Source organism: Gastrolobium bilobum, unplaced genomic scaffold (genome assembly GCF_033153095.1).
Source record: "Gastrolobium bilobum isolate Gb01-03AN ecotype WA unplaced genomic scaffold, APGP_CSIRO_Gbil_v1 utg8203, whole genome shotgun sequence".
NCBI classification, from domain to species: domain Eukaryota; kingdom Viridiplantae; phylum Streptophyta; class Magnoliopsida; order Fabales; family Fabaceae; genus Gastrolobium; species Gastrolobium bilobum.
In genome coordinates this window covers 33,603-56,131 of record NW_026899720.1, presented here as the reverse complement: position 1 = coordinate 56,131, position 22,529 = coordinate 33,603, and the positions used below count along the sequence as shown (strand labels likewise).

At 32.4% G+C, this 22,529-nt stretch overlaps 2 protein-coding genes across 2 annotated transcripts; both read right to left on the bottom strand.

Moving 5' to 3' along the window:
- Nucleotides 1-2,387: 2,387 nt before the first annotated feature.
- On the bottom strand, nt 2,388-5,826 carry LOC133292923 (ATP-dependent zinc metalloprotease FTSH 6, chloroplastic). Its single transcript, XM_061491411.1, has 5 exons — nt 5,104-5,826; nt 4,459-4,999; nt 4,046-4,359; nt 3,340-3,580; nt 2,388-2,934 (listed from the first exon to the last, which is right to left on the bottom strand). The coding sequence occupies exons 1-5, from the start codon at nt 5,700-5,702 to the stop codon at nt 2,593-2,595; spliced, it is 2,037 nt and encodes a 678-aa protein (XP_061347395.1). The 5' UTR covers nt 5,703-5,826; the 3' UTR covers nt 2,388-2,592.
- Nucleotides 5,827-6,640: 814 nt separating this feature from the next.
- LOC133292924 (pentatricopeptide repeat-containing protein At2g36730) lies at nt 6,641-8,262 on the bottom strand. The gene has a single exon (XM_061491412.1). It carries the CDS (start codon nt 8,240-8,242, stop codon nt 6,755-6,757), a length of 1,488 nt encoding a protein of 495 aa, XP_061347396.1. The 5' UTR covers nt 8,243-8,262; the 3' UTR covers nt 6,641-6,754.
- Between the last annotated feature and the right edge of the window lie 14,267 nt (nt 8,263-22,529).

Here is a 22,529-nt window from a genome sequence, read left to right as displayed (position 1 = left end):
GTCGGTTCATGATTATTTAATTAATCTGATTTGAGCTGGATAAGACCATATAGGCAGCAAAACTCTCCCAATTAAGTACAGTTGCATTAAGCCTATTTGACATCTCTTTTTGTTTGGCATTTTTTTTAATTTAAAAATTATTTTTAAGCTAAAATTAAAAAAAAAACTTTAAAAATAAAGTTATAGACTATTTGATAATGTTATAAAAATTTAGCTTAAAAAGTATTTAAAAGCGTACATTTCAAAAAAAAAAATTGATATAACTTTTAAAAAATTCCTAGGAGGAACTTTTAATTTTTGACTTTTTTTTATTAAAAAAATTATTTTATTATAATTTTTTTTATAAAAATCTATTTAGTATAACTTCTATTTATAACAAGAAGAAAAACTTAAAAAAAAAAAAAAAATCACTCAAAATCACTTATTAAGTTAAAAGAATCTCATTAATTCATTCACGTGTTATACAGTAAAATAGTTGATGTGCTACAGTTTGAGCCCACAATACCTTTGGATCACAGTTTGGTTTAGCGGAACAAATAGATCCATCCACATGGCAATTTATCCATATATGTTTACTTTCAGTTTCAAATACCGTACTAGTTCATTGAATTTACGTGGCAATATGGATTGAACCCGATGATTAATCCGTCAAAACAGGGCAGGGTGGATTGTATATTTCAATTCATCATCTCATCTCAACCTGTGTCGTTTAATTGTGGGTCAAAACGGGTTGGTGGTGGGTCAAGACGGGTTGGCCCGCAAGTTAGTTTTTTTTTTTTTTTACTATTGCGTAGTACTTTATTTGTTATTAAACTTTTGTGATATGAAATTGTTTTTATCTTAGTACTCCCTTAGAAAAAAATAAAGAATAAAAACTTTATTTATGATAAGATTATCCATATATGGAGGCAAAAATAAGTTCCTAAAAATGTATGACTGAATATTAGTATACATTTAGGCTTGAGATTGGAAAAAAAAAACTAAGGGGATTATGAAATGAAAATAAGTAATATTATAAAATTAATAAAATATAATTTATTTATAATTTATAATTTATTTATTTTTTAGGCGGGTTGACCCACTAACCCGCCAACCCATCACAAAATGGGATGGGTTGGGGTTTTCAACCCATATCAAAATGCGAGGCAGGTCGGGGCAGGCCGACCTATTTTGCCACCTCTACTCTGTAGTGTTGTGATGTGTTTTTTATTTCACAAATGGATGAGCATTTATAAGTAGTGTTTTATGATTTTCATGGTAAAAAAAGTACATGGAACTCATATTTTTTATTTATTTTTTTCTTTTCATATAACCTCACAAGAGCCCCATATATTACTATTTTAAAATTTAAATCCATCATCGACTCGATCGAGATATTATATTATTGGAACAGTAGTTTAATCGAATTTCAAAATAATATATAATAAATATTAAATCACAAACATTATATTCAATAAATAAAGGGAAAAATGTGTGTCATTTTAAAGGATGTAAAATTATGTCATTTTAAGAGAGAGAAAGAGATAGATAAAGAAAGAGAGAGAGTTGACAAAATAAAGGTGTGGATCCCACCTCTTTGTGAAAGTGAAAAGATATAAGTTATGTCATTTACAAGGATAAACACTTTTCTCATAAATAAAAGTAATCTAACGATAAACTTTCCAATACTCGAAGAAAGGAACTCGAGTTCGAATGATATATGCCAACTTTATGGATTGCAAATTGATTTTCACAACTTTTAATAACCTCACATTACTTTGAAGTATGTCTAAGTACAATTCATAAAGATAAAACTCCAACTCATATATAGATTAGACTTCATGATTCTCTTCTAATTTGGTAAGTAAGATTGACAACTCAATAGCCAATACAACTTTTACACATGTTCTAGATACTTCTAGCTTGATGGTAGCTAAACAGACTTCTCTCAATAAGTAAACTGTTAGGATTGAAAGATTTCTTGGTTCAAAAAACCTTGGCACTTTACACAATGAAGAATTTTTTTTCACAAAACATCAAACTAAAACTTAAATAAAAAGTCATAATTAAAAAAAGTCATTGTCTAACCAAATTTTAACAAAATAAGTATAGACATATTTGCACAAAAACTGATCTAACCTAAATTACTTTGACCCTGCCGATGAGTATTTCTAAAGCATACACAAAGTTTTGGTTTGTTATTTACCTCCAATAAAACAATAGTTATATTTATCTCATTCAATGTGAGATAAATCATCTTTCTACACACACATAACAAAAGTAAATCTTACCTTTATTTTGTTCTCTTCAATCATTTGTAGATCCCTCTTATTATTTTGTTTAACTAACGTAAGATAACTTATCTACGTCAATATAAGAAAAAGATTTCCCATAAAACAAACCAAATAAATTCAAAGTCATATTGCTGGGCCACTAATTAAAATTAAAACAAACCCCCAAATTTTGGTTCACACTTCACAATGATACAACTTTTGAAACAAGATATGAAATGTTACTTATCAAGAAGAAAATACTATCTCGGAACTACGCTCTATACTACATACTCAACGTACAATTTCATCCTATTCTATTCTTTTGACACTGAAACTATACTTATGCTTCGATCTTTTCCCGGACAGGGGTTCTATCTATACTAATTGAAGATATATCAGTGAATTCTGACAAGATTGTTCTGAATTCATCACCAGTAAGAGTCTCCTTCTCAAGTAGCACATCCACTAATTTATCAATTGCATCACGGTTATTCCTAATGTGATTCTTTGCAATTTCATATGCTGTCTCTGTTATCTGCCTCACTGAGTGATCAATATCCTCGGCTAGTTTCTCTGACATTGAGTTCCTTGCCAACATCCTTAGCACTACATCACCACTTTGCACTGCTGGATCAGTTAATGTCCATGGTCCAATCTCAGACATGCCAAACACTGTTACCATCTGTTGCAAAATAGAACAAAATTTTCAGCAGAAATAAATTTTTCTTCTCAGCCACTAAAAGAAAATGATAAACAATCAATTCAACTCAACCGCTCAAGCAGCTTAAGTGATGGACTTTCAGTAATTTTATATTATATCTCTCTAATGCACTTTTCACACAAGAGTCTTTTGGACTTGAAGCGCAGATATTACATTGTATATGCCCATTTTTTTTATTTTTCTTTATGCTGACTTAATTTCACTAAAAAATGGAGGTGGTAAGGATCAAATTCATGACCTTGTAGTTACTTTGGCTCTGATACATGGTAAACAACCATCTCCCCCAATAACTCGAATTGTTGCTACGTAAAAGTCCATCAATGATTTTTATATCTGTATCAGAAAAATTATGTTGTTGATACTAACCTGTCTTGCTATTTGTGTAATTTGTTGCAAGTCCCCAGCACCTCCAGTGGTTATCTCAGTTTCTCCAAATATGACTTCCTCTGCTGCTCTACCCCCTAGAGCCCCAACAATTCTAGCAAATAGTTGTTTCTTAGAGATAAGAGCTTGATCTTCACCTGGCATGAACCATGTTAAGCCCCGGGCTTGGCCTCTGGGAACTAGGGTGACCTTCTGTACTGGATCATGCCCTGGGGTCAGTGTCCTGAAAAGTGCAAACTTCAGTTTAGACTTCAAGTTGAAGTGTTGACTGTTAAATTTAGTGTTGAGTATATGTTTTTAGTTTGTGTTGTTACAAATTCTCTAGTCCCAGATTCTCACTCTCTCTCTTCCTTTAAAGTCTATATAAAGACCTCTCATGTACACTGTAAAACAAACCATTGAATGGAGAACTTTTACCATTGTATTTTGGTTCCTATATATCTTAACATGGTATGAAGAGCCTTGTGTAAAGGTCTCCATTCAATGGTGTGTGTGGAAAAAATGTGAGACTCTTCTAATGTGGTTTAGTTTGTATTGTACATAAACCACATTGGAGATTCTCCCACTTTCTCTTCCCTCAAAGCTGTATAAAAGATTCATTTACATATAGCAATGCCACTCTCAAAAGTGTTGAATGTTTTTTAATTTTTCCTATCAGCATGAACAAGTAAGTATTTGATGTACTCACGCACAAACAGCATGTCCAACTTCATGGTAAGCCACCAGAATTTTGCTCTTTCCATCAGTCATCTTGGTTCCTTCCATCCCTGCTACTATGCGATCTATGGAGTCATCAATTTCTTCCATTGTGATCTTCTCTTTGCCCCTTCGACCGGCTAGAATGGCGGCTTCATTCATGAGGTTTGCTAGGTCTGCACCACTGAACCCCGGAGTTCTCATGGCAATGACACTAAGAGAGACATCCATGTCAAGCTTCTTGTTGCTACTATGAACTTTCAGTATGTCTTCCCTCCCTCTTATATCTGGTAATCCAACAGTGACCTATTGGAACAATCACAAAAATTATTCACCTATTTCTTGACATTGCTTCAACTTCAACATAATGGAATTTGAAAGAAGTAGAGAAAGTAGCTTGCTTACCTGCCTATCAAATCTCCCAGGTCTAAGCAATGCTGAATCAAGAATTTCGGGTCTGTTAGTGGCAGCAATCACTATGACACCAGTGTTTTCAGTAAAGCCATCCATTTCAGTAAGCAACTGATTCAGTGTTTGCTCTCTTTCATCATTCCCTCCACCAATACCTGTACCTCTCTGCCTCCCTACAGCATCTATCTCATCAATGAATATTAAACAAGGTGCATTTGCTTTGGCCTTATTAAACAAATCCCTCACTCTTGAAGCCCCTACACCTACAAACATCTCTATGAACTCTGACCCTGATAGAGAAAAGAAAGGAACCCCAGCTTCTCCTGCAATTGCCTTGGCCAGCAATGTCTTTCCAGTTCCAGGTGGCCCTACCAAAAGAACTCCTTTGGGAATTTTTGCTCCAACGGCAGAAAACTTCTCTGGGGTCTTTAAGAACTCAACAACCTCTTGGAAATCTTGCTTGGCTTCATCAACTCCAGCTACATCCTCAAATGTCACTCCTGTATTTGGTTCCATCTCAAATTTTGCCTTACTCCTGAGGCAAAGATGATGAAAATGTAAACAATATGTCAAGGAAGTTAATCAATATAACTAGATTATAGCTATGGAAGTGTCACATGCCAAAATTCCATACCATACCTTCCTAGTCCAAAGGGCAAGTTGGGGCCACCATTAGGTTTAGTTGTAGATGTCCTCAAGAATAGAGAGCCAAGCAATATCAAAGGAAAGGCCAAATTTCCCAATAAATCAAGTATTGCAGGCCACCAATTCACATCCATGGGATGAGCACCAAAATCAACATTTTTATCTTTCATTTTTCTAAGCAACTCCTGAGGCAGCCCAGGTAACTGAATTTTCACTCTTTGGATTTTGTCCAAGGTTGGATTGTATATCTCTGCAATAGCAACTGTGCCATTCTCAAAGAGATCCACCTTCTTGACAGCACCTTCATCCAAGTACTGCAAGAACCTTGAGTATGATATTCTACTTGAGGTGGAAGCAATAGGGCTCTCTGGCTCAGCTCTTGTAGGCTGAGCAAAAGAGAGCCCAACCCAAGTTGTACCCAATTTAATAACTGTTGATGATAATAGCTTCCTCTTGCTGACTTTGATATCTAACACTGATTTTGGATATGGATTCTCTCTGTTGGTGGCTTTTGGGAGGTGTGTGTCCTTGGAAAGGTCTTGAGGCTTGTAGATTAAAGTGGGGGAGACTGACACAGATAGTGAAGTAGACATTTTATAACTTCAAACAGTCACCTAATTTGAATTTGCAGTGATTAAGTAATCCAAGGGATTGTTTGTGTTGCACCCTTTCTTCAGTGGCTTGAGTAGTGTGCAAAAATTGATTTGGAGGGAAGGATCAGAGTTTGGTTTAAAAAAGAGAGAAATGGGAAGCTTCTGGTACTTCAATTTGGAATTTTCTTTAGTAAGATTTTTGTCCTCTTGTACTATTTTTCATTCAGGAAGGGTCTACCATGTTCCTCTCCCTCTATATTATTTGTTATCCTTTCTTTGCTTGTTTAGAAATGCTAATATCAATGGACAAGATTGTCCCAGATAAAAAGCGAACATAGAAGAAGGACTGTAGAAGATATCATCTATGTACCCCACGCGATCACATGTCACAACCACACACTTGGAAGAAGCTGAAGTGGTAGTGTGGATTGTTTCAAAGTTGGACTGATACACTAATGTTTTGGTTGGGGCATCATAGGCTCAAGTGCTGCCACCTTATTCTATTCTTATTTTAAAATATGCTAATATCAGCAGATATTATTTGACTTAGCTTTTTCTGGAGAATGGATTAAGTTCACAAATTTTTTTGGGTTGCTCCCATATCAGTTTATTATTTCTTCTGTTAATTTATGTTGCATTGAGTACTTACAAGTTACAACAATTAAGTGGAAGCGGTTCAAGGTAGAACCAAATCCAACGTACTTGAATAGTTGGCATAAATGCAACTTAAATTTTGTTGCTTTCATTGTTTTTTTCTTAAATTTATATATCATTTAATATAACCTTTAAATTATTAATTTTTATTCTTATTGTCTTTAAACCTGTTATTGTGAGAGCAATTGACAAAATTCTTTTACCAAAAGAAAAAAGAGAGAAATTTTGTTGATTTAGGTGGGGAGGGAATTTAGTTATTGTTGCTAACATATTTTGCCCCTAAATGTTGACTAACAAAAGGACCAACTGTACAAAATGTCAGAAGAACTTTCATTCATCCTATTCTTGTCTCAAATTCAGCACCAAGTATAATTCATCCAGAGCAACTTCTGCAACAATTAGTAAATCATCTTCAAGTGCAGGTTCAATCCATCTAGCAAATGATAGACAGGCATCAAATCTGGGTGAGAATCATACCCAGCGAAGAACCTATAAATGGATCCACCTAAATCAACACAACTTTCTCCAGCCATCTTCTTCGTCCCTCCATCTTTCATGACCCTCCTCATATTTGCCGCTTTCTCCCACATCCCTACTTCAGCATACATGTTAGCAACAATAACTAAATTCCCTCCCCTCCTTGGCTCCATCCGAAGCAACCTCTTCCTTACTTTATCCCCTATCCCAGTATGGTCATGAACATCATGAACACTGCATGCACTAAGCAACGTCCTCCAAACAATTGGGTCAGGTACAATAGGCATGCTCTGTATAAAGTCATAAGCTTCTCTAAGAAGGCCAGCACGGCCTAAGATATCAACCATGGCTCCATAATGTATCATCATGGGTTTGATACCGTGGACACATTCCATATCATGAAAATATCGGTAACCCTCATCCACCATCCCGGCATGGCTGCAGGCACATAGAACCCCAAGATAGGTTACAAAATTCGGGCATATGTTTTGATTGTTACTCATCATGGCAAATAGGGCAAGGGCTTCCTCAGCAAACCCATGTTGTGCTAACCCCAATATCATTGCACTCCATGTCCACACATTTCTCTTTTCCATTCTCGAAAAAACAAGCCTAGCATAACCCACAGATCCAGACTTGGCATACATGTCAACGAGAGCAGTACCCAATTGACAACTCAGAACCATCCCTCTCAAGATCAATTGGGAATGAACCCAACTTCCCAGACTCAGGTAACCCAATTCAGCACAAGCAGACAGCAACAACACCATGGTAGTCTCATCCGGCTCAAACCCAGAATCCCTCATCATCACAGAATACCCAATTCCATCACGTAACCAAAGATTCTCAACACAAGCAGTAATAACCGAGTTCCAAGAAACAAGTGTTCTGTCAGGCATTTCATCAAACACCTTTCGCGCATCCAGAATTTTCTTGCAACGGCCATAAAAGGTGATCAGATTGTTACCAACGTAGACATCAGAGTCGAAACCATACTTCAAAGCATCCGCATGCACCTGTTTTCCTTCACCAAGTGCAGCAGCTATGGCACAGCACTTGAGGAGGAAGGGAAACGTGAGCTTGTTGGGCTTGGTTCCTCGTTCTCGCATTTTACGAAATACCCAGAAGGCTTCAATGGGAGAATCGCTTGTGGCGTAACCCCTGATGAGAATGTTCCACGAAATCGGTGATGGGTTGGCGAAGTGGTGAACGAGTGTTCGCGCATGGTTGAGGTTCTTGAAGGGAGAGAGGGAGCAAACGTAAACGAGTTCTGAGATCAAGTACGTGTCTCGGTAAAGACCACAAACGTGGATTTGTGCTTGGATTTGATGGAGTTGCTTGATGGAACAACACAAGTTTAGGAAAGAGAGACATTGGTTTTTCTTCGAGAGGGACTGTGTCCGAACCATGCATTTGGTTTTCAAGTTTCCGGCATGAGCCAGCGTTATTTTCATCATGCCAATCTCACAAATAATTAATTATAAAAGGGTTTAGCGTCTGTGGTTCAAAAGAATACAAGTCGTGTCCTTTTAGTAATTTACACAGAGTACATCGGTCGTACTTTGTGTAAAATAAAATAGTAAAATAGATAGGTTAATAATCAAATTTGATAAAAATAAATATATAAATAAAAAATTATGTAAATGACATGATGCAAAGGAAAGCTATAAATAAAGTTAAAAGATGCTGAAATGTGTTGGATTGATTAGATGTCATGTGTACATTTTGTATGTACAATGACTAGTTAAAAAGGGCAAAACTTGTGTACTAAAAAAAAAAAGAAAAAAAAAAGGGCAAAACTTGAACGTAGGATCATGAACTGTGTTAGTTTTTGCCATGATTACTAAGTTCCTTTACTTTTGAAATAAAAAATACTGCTTTAAGTTAGTTGAAGAACTCATTTACAAACTCACTATTTAAACTTTATCCCTATTTTAACAAGGCAGTGGTTATTTTGTAGTTGAACATTCTTTAACCTAATCAAACTTACAAATTTATCTTGATATGCTCATTCAACATTTGTATTATAAGCCTAACCTTCCAACCTTATTTCTATTTACATGAAAAATGGTTGTCATGTAGAATTTAATTAGTGATCAGTTTGGAATTATCTGGGTTGGCCATGATGTTGTTGCAGAAGATCCTTTGGGGTTGGTTTGAAGCTGCACCTCCATAGACTTATAGTGGAATAAGATGGAGTAAGTACTTGCAAGATACTCCAACGCTTAAGTCAAATTTTGTACAAAAAGATTTAAGTATATAGGAGAAAATGTGTAATTTGTACTTAAAATATTGATATTTATAATGGGAGATAACCTGCTTTTGGGAATACCCCTGATTGTTCCTAATGAGTGTTTCTTTCGTGGTCCGGGAGCCCGGTGCCAAAAAAGAAATTGAAAGAGAAATATAAAAAAAGAAAAAGGTTTAAGAGTATTTTTTTTTTTAGCAAAAAAGAAAAAAAGAACACCAAAAATTTGATAGTCCGGGAGCATTTTAGAAATTTCCTTTCCTAACATGTGAGTGAGGCGGCAAAGTCTTTCAATTGGCTGTTGGTAGAAGTGGCTTGATATGTCTTTTTAGAAGAGTTGTAGTCATGTAAATATAGCATGACAGAGATATTGGATCTTTTGAGTATGTGACTTAACATATCACTCCAGAACAATTAGTTATAGCCTCTTCAACTTGATTAAGACAACAGTTTAAACTTGATCTTCAGCTGATTAGCTTCAATAAGCTAAATAACCAAAAATCTAGCCCCAGGTCCATTGGATTTCTTGAATTATTTTTTTTTTAGGCTCATTTGGAATGGCCCATTATTTGCAGTATATAATCTTGAATAATCAGATAAGCTATACAGATGAAGTTTGGATATATGTAACTTATATAGCCCAAATACCTTGATCAAGCCCATTCTTACATTTTTAAGTGCTAACAAATCAATATTGTTAGAAGATGGAACAATAATTCATGAATTTTTTTATTCATGTTCAATCTATTCAACTCTTTATATCAAACTATCAAAATTTAATGTTGTAAAAAGAATAATAAAAATAAAAGAAATATATTGAAACATTTTATGGAAATATTAAAGTGTAAATTAAACTTTTCCCTTAAAAGTTGTTTAAATCAATCTCTCATTTTCTCTATCTTAAAAACTTTCATTGGCTTCTTTTGAAAAATTAATATGCGCGCAGTGCACTTTATTACTTTAATTCATTTTAATACCAACAAATCTCTTTAAAACAATTATTCTCTATTTAAGACTAAATTAAACTCATATTGTGGAATTTAAGACTTTAGAAGATAAAACAAAAAATTTACTTCAAGTCTCAAAATTAGGGATGTGTAAAAAAATAAACCAAAAGCATAAAAAAAAATTATATTTTTTCAAATTTGTTTAAGAACCAAATCATCTTCTTCAAATTAGTTTAAAACTCAAATTATTCTTTTCAAAACCGATTCGGTTTAAGAATTGAATCATTTTATTGATTAGATTCAATTTGAGCTAAAATCCAATGAAACCATATCCACATGTAGAATTAAGAAAAAAAACCAAAAAAACAAAATTGAATCATATCACATTTTTTCAAACCGATTGAAAAATTAAATCATTTTCATCGAATCAATTCAAGAACTAAATTACTTTTCAAAATAGTTCAATTTGTTCGAACCAAATCACTTTTTCAATTCGGCATAGAAAATCGAGCCGAGCTGTATTGTACACATCCCTGCTCAAATTTAATAAAGGTTTTATAAAAGTTATTTTTGTAGAAAAAGTGAATTTGTCGTGTTATAGAAATTTGTTTTCTTGCTTTAGTTCTTTTTTTTTCTTTGCTTCAAAAAATGCGAGTCCCATAAAATATTGTATTTGTAGAATTTTTTTTTTTATTTCTGTCGGATGATGAATACAAACCCCATGTGGGGTTAATCGTTTTCATCTCCCAGAGAAACCCTTTTCGCTCCGTTTAGCCTTAATCGTTTTTATTTCCCATCTCATGGAAAACCCTTTTCGCTCCACTTAGCCCTACCCCTAGGGGTATTATAGTGATAGGTTCTATAGGAGTTGGACGATCGTATTTGGTCAAGTGATAAATGGGAAATTCATCGAAAGTTACAATCACTACCGCTTAATAGTGCACCTGCCCTCCTATTATCCTTGGCCTAGCCCTCTTTCTCAACTTGAGTCTTATGCCAGCACGTAGCTGTGCTGTCAGTAAGAAGGGAGCCGGCGCCTTTCGAGTATTTAAAACTTTATTTTTATTTTGAAAATCTTCAGAATTAACTGTTAATGAGACATTGAGTATTGAAAAGAAGAAAAAAAAGGAAAAAAAAAATAGGGGCTCTGGAGTCTGGAGTATATTAAACGCCTACCAGCATCGTAATAAACTATTAAACTGCAACCTAACATTTAGACTAATAACACCCAAGGACTTGGTAGCTTTACGTCTCTTCCTTCTTATGTAACACCACATTTGGTAAATTTGGCTTACGTTGCGCATTTTAATTTTACTGCCGTAGTCAAGTTGTGTTTATCCAAGAGAGTGGAAACCACACCATCTCCTTCAAATTAAGTTCCAAGACTGCTGAGTCAGGTCTCCGCACAAAATGATAAGCTTCCTTGTTTATCCAAGGGACTCTAAAATAGGGGAAAAAATTAAAAAATCTTATGTCATATCTCAACTCAAAATTTTAAAATAATAAATTTTTAGATTTTTTTTATGGATAATGAATTTCTCATGCAGTAAGAGATAACTATTATCTCCTACAGATGGGATCCACTTCTTTCAAAGGAAGAGAAAAATAAAATAAAATAGAATTCATATAAATTTTAATAAATATAAGAAATGAGCACATAATTTTTTTTTCTCCTAATTTAGCTTACTGGACCCACAAAATCTCGTTAAAAGATTTTATAACGCTGAGTCAGATATGCGCAAAATGATAAGCAGAGAGATATCAGCTTCCACTTATTCATTTTTACGGTTTGTGCACAATTCGCAATCTTGAACGTCGACCCTTTTGATAAGCAGTGCGCAATAAAGAAATTATATGTCGTAGGCCAACTAAAATATAGGGGTGAGTGTTTTTCACGTTTCATGTTTTGTGGACTAAAAGCAAACCTAACTTATTTGGAAGTGTTTAGTGAAAAGGACTTGGCGAATCTGACCAATTGAACTTTGGGTTTTAAAGTCAAGGAATGACACTGACTTCATTTGCTCTCTGTCTCCTTAAGCCAAGTTGAAAGCTTTAAAGATTACAATTATAGAAGAAAAGCTAAAAACAAAGAAACAAAAGAGAAAAATCAGAGATCTAGAAAGTTTGAGGGATAAAAAAAAAACAAGTTCACAATATTGAATCTCGAATTATTTTATTTGACACCAATTTTTTTCTAGTATATGTTAATAATTTGGAATCAAATTAAATAAAGACAAAAGTATTTCTAGATTTGTGGCAGAAATACTTTTGTCTGCTACAGACACAAACTTTTTTATATCTTTCAAAATTCATATGCAGATCCTGGAAATTTTCATTTTCTTTTTAAACAAGTGACTCCAATTTGTTATGTCTGTAGTAGACAAAATTATATGTCATTGCTGCAAATTCGAGGAACCCTTGTATAAAACTTGTTGAAATTTATTTATGTACGTAAGAATTTTTATTTTTTTTCAAAATATTATACGGCTAACTTCTTGTGGGGAGAGTTTTGAATCGAACCGCCTCACCTTTGGTGGCACAATGATTTGCTTGTAAATAAATGTTAAGAAGCTTGAGGTCACCACTTCAAAAGCTAGTTCAAGGGGTGAGAGTACTCAAGGTCTTATAAAGGTCAATGTGGGACTATATATCTCAACAAGCCCCCTCACGCAAGAGCCATTTGGGCTAGAAGCGTGGAATTGCACGGGTCCAAATTTTTGGTTTACCTTTTTTGTGCTTTTTATTTTTATTTCACTTTAAAGTGGGGGATGGTGAGATTCTGATACCATGTAAAAAACCTTGGAATACACCACCCCAAAAGCTAGCTCTAAGGGTGGGAGTGCCCAAGGCCTTATAAAGGGCACATTAGTTGCACATCTAACCAATGTGGGACTATATATCTCAACACTGCTGGGCCAAACATATATATCAAATGTTTATAAAATAATTTTAAACATTATCTAAATATTCTTTATGTTAAATATCTTTTTCATTAAAGTTTTTGTTCATACTTGTAGACCGAAAATGAAATTAGCAGTCTTCTCATTATTTCATATTAATTTAATTAATTATGAATTTAATATAGATATATAAATTGCTTACTCGAAAAAAATGAAATATATAAGTACATTAGAAAGTTGGACATGCTCATTTCAAATATGTCATTTTAATTGACAGCTTTCCCAATCGGAGATACACCTAAAACACGATTTTCTGTCAAGTTAATTATTGATACGTGATGATGATTGTGATTTTAGTAATTATATAATGACATGTATCCAACCCTATCAAACTTTCTACAGCTGATATGCAACGTAGCGTTTCATTGAGTGTTGGTCCTTCTTGCTTCTTTGATTCTTCATTTTTTGAAATATTTCAATCGATTCATTACTTCGCAATTAATTCGATTCGGACCCATCTCTAAAATTAAGGCTTTAAATCCCTCCCAAACCAACCAGCCACTCGACCAGTCAATCTAACGCTAGCTGTGTTTCATATGTTATTGACAATCATAATTTTATTTGTTTAGTTTAAGTTATTTTCGCGTTATAGGATTGTCTTAATTTGATCATGATTTGATATTATACATCTTTTTAAAATTTTATTAAAAAATATATGTATTTACTTTTTTTTCAATATCTTATCAGATATTTTACAAAGTAGTCATTTAATAAATTGAAAAAAATAAATAATTTTTCTTCTACGTGGATTTAAGATTAAAATGGCTTACAAATGAAATGTTAATTTGTTTATATTTAGATATTGGAAATCTAACTGTGAGAAATGACGTCTCATATTTGATTAAACGTAAAGCGATAATCATATAATTAAGTAAAAAAACTCATAAGTGAGAACACTAACTTAATGTCTTGAAATAAAAGTGAAGTTTCCTATTATGGTGAATTATTGTTTACCACATTAATAATTACGAGTCTTAATTTTATCAAAATATCATTCATTAATTTCCCTAATTTTCAAAATAACGTAATTTTAAAAATTGGTGAAAATAATTTTATTTCTTGGGAAAGAAAAAAAAATGATAAACCCTGATAATATTATCTCCCTAGCTATTATGTTTCCCTTAACCTATTAATTAATAAACTATACTAAATCTCCACTTGACGACATTAAAAGACAGAAAGCCTGCACTTGAAATACAAGTAGATAGATCAATAGGAGGCAATTTCTACGACAATAACACATAGATGTCTGACAAAACATTAACTAATCGAGCTATTAATTGGACACCATGAATCAGAAGCAACAAACATCATAATAAACGGTATGATGACACTTACCAATAATTTGACTTTCTCCACTCTTCTCCTCTCCCTTCATCGACAGTCACATTGGCCAAATTTGACTTTCCCTACAGAGGTAGTGATCCAATAAAGTGAAACCAACAAGATCTGCTTGAAAGCAGGGCCGGCCCTAAAAATGCTAATAAAAACGGAAATGGATGCTCTCATGTGTAATTTAACATGATCATGTCACGTGGAAATATCTTAACTATTAATAATTAAATTAACGGTAATGATTGTGTAACTTCCTATCCTTATATTTTTTTCTCTCCTCCCTTATCGCCTGTAACAGCCTATTCTTCATTATGCTTGGAACCTCACCTGTTTCTTGGAAAACAAAGAAGCAACTCACTGTCTCACGCTCCTCAGCAGAGGCTGAGTACCGCTCCATGGCTGCCGCGACAGCAGAATTGATATGGTTGAAGTCTTTTCTTGCTTCACTTGATGTTATCCATGATGATCCTATGGAATTATGTTGTGATAATCAAGCCGCTATACATATCGCGGCAAATCCTGTGTTCCATGAGCGAACTAAACACATTGAAATTGATTGCCATTTTGTCCGGGAAAGGTTGGTTTCTAAGACGATTCGAACTACTTTTGTTCGTTCTCATTTGCAACTCGCAGACATTTTCACCAAAGCACTTGGTCGTGTTCCATTTCTTGCCGTTCTTTCCAAGTTAGGCATTTCATGTCTTCATGCTCAAACTTGAGGGGGAGTGTGAGAATAGTAGATTCTATATGTTGTTATGATTTGCTGTGATATGTTGTAACCTGTAGTTTGTTAGGATATGTATAACTGAGTCCTATTGTAATTAGGTGTAGTTACTTATCTTTAGGAAATTGTTTTACTATTTGGTAACAGACTGTTTGGTAACAGCCGTAACAGCCTATTCTATTTAAGATACATTGATGTACAGTTTTAAATCAATGGAAATACTATCAATTGATACCATTTATCACATGGTCATGTTAATTAGCATATGAGAGGATTCACTCCTAATAAAAACACTGCGTTAGATCCTAATAGGTATTACTTTTCATACTTTTATTATCTATATTAGGTATGAGTTTTATTAATCTCATATTAAAGGAGATAAGTTATCTCATGTTGTTGAGATATATAGTCCCACATTGATTGTGTGGGCAACTAATGTGACCTTTATAAGGCCTTGGACACTCTCACCCTTTGAGCTAGCTTTTGGGGTGGTGTATCCCAAGGTTCTTTACATGGTATCAGAGCCTCACCGTCCCCCGCTTTAAAAAGTGGAATTAAAATAAATAAAAAAGCACAAAAAGGTAAACCAAAAATGGGCCTTTGCAATTTTCACGTTTCTAGCCCAAAGGGCTCTTGCATGAGGAGGCGTGTTGAGATATATAGTCTCACATTGATTGTGTGGGTAACTAATGTGACCTTTATAAGGCCTTGGACACTCTCACCCTTTGAGCTAGCTTTTGGGGTAGTGTATCCCAAGGTTCTTTACACATGTCATAGAAATAAATTTGTGGGCTCCACCACCTTAAAAAAAAAAAGAAAAAAAAAGGTGACATAGTTATCAAAGGGTGTGTAGCAGAAAAAACTTATGTCATGTAACATGAGAATAATTTTTCCCATTAAGTATATATTTTTTTAATAAAAAATATTTTTTTTCTTAAGCCTAATTAAATTTCATGTCTATTTTTACTTTATTGACTCCTAATTAACATATTTTATTATCTTCTTTTCTTCTTTTATAATTCTTTTTCTCTCATTTTATCTCTTTAATATTTATTATCAACCTTATACTTTTGTTGAAAAAAATCCACGTCCGATGGAACAACCTGCTTATAGAAATGGAACTAGGCAAACTATCAGATTCTAATTAATCAAACTAATTTTTAATATCTATTGATTAACTAATTCCTTTTCTTATTCTCTTTACCTTCTAAAACTTTAAAATATTAACACGCATGTTCGTTGCCTTCATATTTTATTCTTGAAATATAATATAACTTTTTGAAGCAATTTTAATTTCAGTACACAAAATGTTCTTCATCAGCATCAAATTGTGGTTTTATTTAATATTGATTTAATTAAACTTTGCAGTTTTTTTAATTTTTAATATGTTAGGAATGTGATTTTCATACTTAATATGGGATAAATTGAGTATGTCAAAGTTTTCTCAAATACCCGCCGGCCTCCGTTCTTGTTTTTAAATTACCTACGCATGCAGATTTTGATATATATAAGATTAATCAAAGGGGAATAATTATCTAATGTTGCATGAGATAATTATCTCATGCAACAGAGACAAGATAATAGGGTCCACTATTTTTTTTTTTTTTGAAAAAGTAGTGGACTCCACTATCTTGTCTCTGTTGCATCAGATAATTATCTCATGCAACATGAGATTAATAGATCCCTTAATCAAATTAAGACATTTTTCTTTGGTTTTTCATTTTCATTCAAGCAAGTTTATAAACTTTGAAGGAATTCAAGTATATACTTTTGGAAACTCACTTGTACCTTCATCGGACATTAGAGAATTCAGTCTCAATTAGAGATTGTAGTCGTGGATTTGAAGCTAACTTGTCTGGAATCTTCTTTGACTTTTTTTCGTCACTTTCATTTTCCAGATTTGTGATTCTGTTGCGGTTTTTTATTCTATCTATTGTGATCTTGAATATTTTCAGATTTGTGAACATGTTGAGTTTAATTTAAATCAAATTTGTGCCTATGTTTCTATCATCCAATATGAGTTAAATTTCTCTATGGATTAGCTAGGTACTGGAGATGATACTTAGATATGCTTGTTTAAATTTGTGAGATCTTGATTCTATGAATATGCAGTTTGTTTGACAGTGTTCTTAATTCAAATCTCCTTTTGAGTTTGGCCAACTTTTATTTAGTAAACATGAATTAAATATGGAAAGAATTTAGATTGAGATCTCTATTAATTAAACAGTGTGTGGAGAGGTAGTGATAATAATCTCCTCTTAGTGATTAATTATAGGAATACATTCACTGCATATATCTATAGATCTGGCAAAAATGATGTCGATAGGGATGTAATCTAATATAGGAATATGTTAGATGAAATTAATTCGTGGCAAAAATGGTTGGATGTTGGGAAACGTAAGCTGTTGAAGCGATCTGGATATTGTGTTAAGTTGTAGCTTAAGTGAGTACTTCTTGTTCAGTCTGAAATCTTTAAGGAAATCAAAGCCTAGCTAATCATTTATTTAATTTGATATCCTTCTATGCACAAAATTTCCTTTCGTCATAATATGAATGTTCTCGACTCGAACAAAATTATTTCGTGCAAAAGATAGTTGTGGTTTATCCGGAAAAAAAATATGATATTTTTCGTCATTTCATATTCAGTTACTCAAGCTAAAAATAAGTCATTGTTTTGATTTTACAAATTTTACTTAAAAACAATCCAACTTTGATTAATGGTCACGTTTATGCTTTTACTAGAAATTCCATCTAATCTTTACTATCCGACTTTTTCTATGGGAACGATAACCCATCTTTCAAATTATATTATTTGTGATCTATTTTAAGTTTTTTAAACCCGTTCGATCTGTTGGGAGCTTTTCATTAAAAAAATTGTTTTTTTCTTTATTAGAAAATTATTTTTTTAAAAGCTTTTGTGAAAATGTATTTATCTGACCTTATCTTTTTTGATAAGCAGCAAAGTAAAAATAAAAAAAAATAAGCCTAATGGATATCAGCTCATGCTTGATAAATGATAACCAAGTACACAATAAAAAAATATAAGACGTAATCCAATTGAATAGAGGGCGTGCCTTTCATATTTCATGTGTGTACTGAAAGCCAATTTGGACTCTATAATCTTTTTGAAGTTTGAGGCGAAAAGGACATGCGCATGGCCTATTGAAGTTAAAATTTAAATTTCAAGATGACAAATTGACAATGACCTCGTTCTCGATCCCTGTGTCACGTTATGTCAAGCTAATTTCGAGATGACAATGGCCTATTACAGCTTTGACTTGACTTCTTAATTTTGAATGAAGAAGAAAAACAAATTAAGAAAGAAACAAAACGAAAAGGAAAAATAGAGATATTGAAAGTTAGAGAAAAAGAACAAAAAAAAAAGTTAACAAAATAAAGTCATATTTACAATGTATTTTGCTCATGTTATAATTTATTTTAAAATATTAAGTTGAGAATTTTTTTGTCGTTATAATATTTTTGTTAATAAAAATATTATTGATAAAATTAAAGTCATTAATTGATAATCAATTAGGAAAATTTAGTCAATTATTTAACTAGCTTGTCATTTTTTTTTTTTTTTTAAGTTTTCAAATATATTTCCCCCGACGTACGTTGTCTTGTTAATGGGAGGGTCATCCCACTATTTGGTTAAATTTAAGTAAGCTTAATTTGATTTTTATTTTAAATATTTAAATTAGTATTTTTACACTTATCAGTTAAGTCATTTAACTAATCTAAGTAAGAGGGTAATAAAGTATATTATTAATCTAAAATTAATTTATTTAATATTTAATGTATTCTGAATTAATATGAACTTTATATATTTTGGTACCCAATTATTTTTTATTTTAATGATTCTAAACATAACCTCAATTTATAAATTGTTGAGGTCAGCATGTTTAACTGCGATCCAGCTCCTAGTGTTTTGGATTTGATCAGGGACACAGGAATATCGAGCTCATGCTCTCATAGTGTAGTGCGCTCCACCAAGATTCATCGCTAAATGCGCAAGCTGCACCCAACAATTGCTTAAGCCAGCACAATTTGTATAGAAATCTTTCCAAAAGGATCTTTCTCACCTATAAGTTTCGCCCAACAATTCTTCTGTTCGTTTCTTCTGCTTTTGCTTCGCTGATTTTTTTTTTTTTTTTTTTTTGAATTTCCTCAAAGTATCCGTCAGCAAACAGTTGAAGACTAATTATTTCGAGAGGTAGAAATTACCAAAGTGAATTTTGCCTCTGTCAACAAAGTATTTTTTATATACATATGGAACCTAGGTTTAACATCATTAAGGGACCTTTTTTGTGGTTGGTTTTGAGCTGTTATTGCCTCCTCCACTTCCTACGTCTCATATGCATAAAGTGGGTATGCTTCGCTGCGCTTATTAATACGTAACTTACACTAGATTTCCTGCATTTAACGCCATTTCATTGAAATATAAGCCAAAAAGTCATTTTATACATAAAAAACCCTAACTCTTATTAAATGATATCATATATATATAAATAATCCTGTATACAAAATGATATTTTGTATTTTGAAGTTTAGCTAGGTTTATTCCTTTCCGAAAAACAATAACTCTTGATCTATATATTGTACATGCTGAGATTTTCGAAACAAATTCTTTAAAACTTGATTAAGATATTGATCTACTGAAATTCACAACGTTTTGAAGATTATATTTCTCTTTAAATTTATGTATATTATACGTCCATTGTTATTTAACAAAAAAATAATTAATCTAACTACTCTGTGTGTTAAATATAATTTTTCATCAAATATGCTTATCTCTTTTTTAGAGTGTTTCCTTTTTTTTTTTTTGAAGACTAAAAATTTAAGTCGGGTTAGACATCGGTATCCCACCAGGATTAGGAAAGATCCCTCACCCAATTTCTTTAAAGATTTTCGAGAGGAATTGCATATCATCCACCAAGTCTTAGAATGTTTTTCCAACAAAGGGTCTCTACTTGTTTCATTGATTTACAGACTTCTCTATTTATTTATTTTTTTATGCTGTAGTTTTTTCAATAATTGTATCTTGATCTTTTAGATTTATTATCTACTCAATAGATCTGACAATTTTAATTTTGATTTTCTAGTATCTACCTCTTCTTGTAATAAATATGAATTTTTTTAACTTAATTTTTCCATATTCGTCACGCATTAATCTTACAAAAACTAAGACATTTAAATATTCTAAGATAAGAAACATAATATCTTTTTGATGCGGCAGTACTTTATTTATCGACCTCAATAGTCAAAGATGAGTTAGCATTGGCAATTTACTTATCAAGAACAAACTATAACTTATGGATTAATTTCAAGAAAAAATTATTTCTATTTGCTTCTCTTAATAGATTTATTATTGTATACTCAATATATTTATAAGCGGCGCGCGTTAAGCTATTGCTTGAATGAATTTCAGTTTATGATATTAAAAAAAAAAAAAAAAAAAGCTGCGGTGCCTAATTAGAGTACACCTAAAACATGATTTTCTACCAAATTGATTATGATGTTGATTGATATGTGATTCTGTCGTGTATACAACTGTATCACGCTTCTTCCAAATTTTCTTCCCTACTATTACCTCCACGTTTCCTGTGAAATTGAAAGAGATAGATTCTTTAATTATTTGCCACTTTTCTACGTGTAAATCCCAAGCAGTCCACTGAATCTCCTCCTAACTTCTATATATATATGCATGCCCTTGCTAGCTACGCTTCAATTTCTCTCATACCTATTAGCTCTTCTCCCTTTCTATCAAACTCATTTATTCGAAAATCTCTTCCACCCATCCAATTGTTCTCATTTCCAACTTATTTGCAAGATTGGTCACAGTAATGAGTTGTTTGAATTTTGTTAAAAAGGTTAGTTTCTGTTTATTTCCAATCTTTTTCCAAGTTTTTATTTTTATTTTTTTGTTGAAAAGCTCCTCAACTTCGAAAACTTGGTCGACCTTATAATACGTACACACATTCTAAGAATGGCATATAGTTCTATTGGAACTTCAAAGGACTCGTAAAATTCTCGAGTGCATGCTGAATTTCTCTTTTATGCATAATATATATAATTATATATGATATTTAGATTAACAATGTACCATGCATGTCAATCGAACCCAAGAGGTTGCAATTAACTAAATATTAAAATATCAAACTAACCGATACTTGTTTTTTTTTTGGAAAAAAAAAATTATTTTATGCTTGTGCTTGTGCACATGTCCAGTTCTTTTGAAGATATTTTATGCTTGCAAGATCGTAATTATGGATTACTTAATGATTTCATTTATGTTATATTAGAAGTTTTATTTACTTCCGTACTTCGCTGAATAAGGGTTTTTTTATTTTTTAAGTGTTTTATTCATTTGTTCTTCTCTTGCACGGTATGTACATATTTTATGCGTTTTTTATTTTATTTTATCTTTCACTGACTTCCAATTTGTTTTCTTTCTAGAGATATTAAATCTAAGAAGCATACATAATTTAACCAGTAAATGACTTACATGAGCCAACACAACATACCCATCAAGTACACACTCCAACATATAAATTTATGGTCCTAACATTTTGAAAATATATATAGGTATAAATGAGTTGGCTCAATTTAGACTTTGATCTAAATAAATTAAGTTTACGTAAAATATTTTAAATCTGGCCTGACTTATTAATATGATGTAAGCTAAACTATAAGTTTGGTTTAATATATATTTAAAAATTAGAAGGTTTAGTCTGAACCTATTAGCCTATTTAAGTCTATTAGGCCTTCAATACCAATTAAGAATTAGAAAAAATAAATAAAATAATAATATTTTATTAATTAAGTTATTTAAGTTATTTCGTTTTATTTTAATTTAAATAAATAATATGATATATGTCAGACTATAAATTTGTAAGTTAAGCCTTGTAAAAAACGCTTATGATCTATTTTCTAAATGAGCTATTTCTAATACATAAGTCTTTTTTATTTTATTGAATATATTAAGTTAAATCAAATCTGACATAAGCTGAATCACAGGCGCTGATAGGCTACTTATCCGATTTACACCCCTTGATAAGATTATAAAATATCAACTTGGCAGTTTAGTTTTAATCAACTATATATATGAAGAAGAAAAAAGATTAATCTTGCTCAGTCTTCCTGATATAATGGACTAATAGGTTGATCTATGGTTCAAGGAGGAACTGAATGTGATTTGAGTCGGGCCTCCATATGGCTTGTCTGAGGTGCAATGTGGTGAATTTTGCCATGTGTTACGGTGGAAGGTATATTCACCTGTAGAGTGCATAATCTTACTTTTTATTCTCAAAAAATAAAAAAGATCTTTCATCTGCAAAATCTTACTTTTATAAATATTCAGTTTAAAAATATTTTGAACTTCAAAATACAAAATCATTGATTTCATCTTTGAGTTTTACAAAATCATTTGTTCCATTTATTGTTTGATATTGATATAAAATTCACATTTTTCCCAAAAAATTT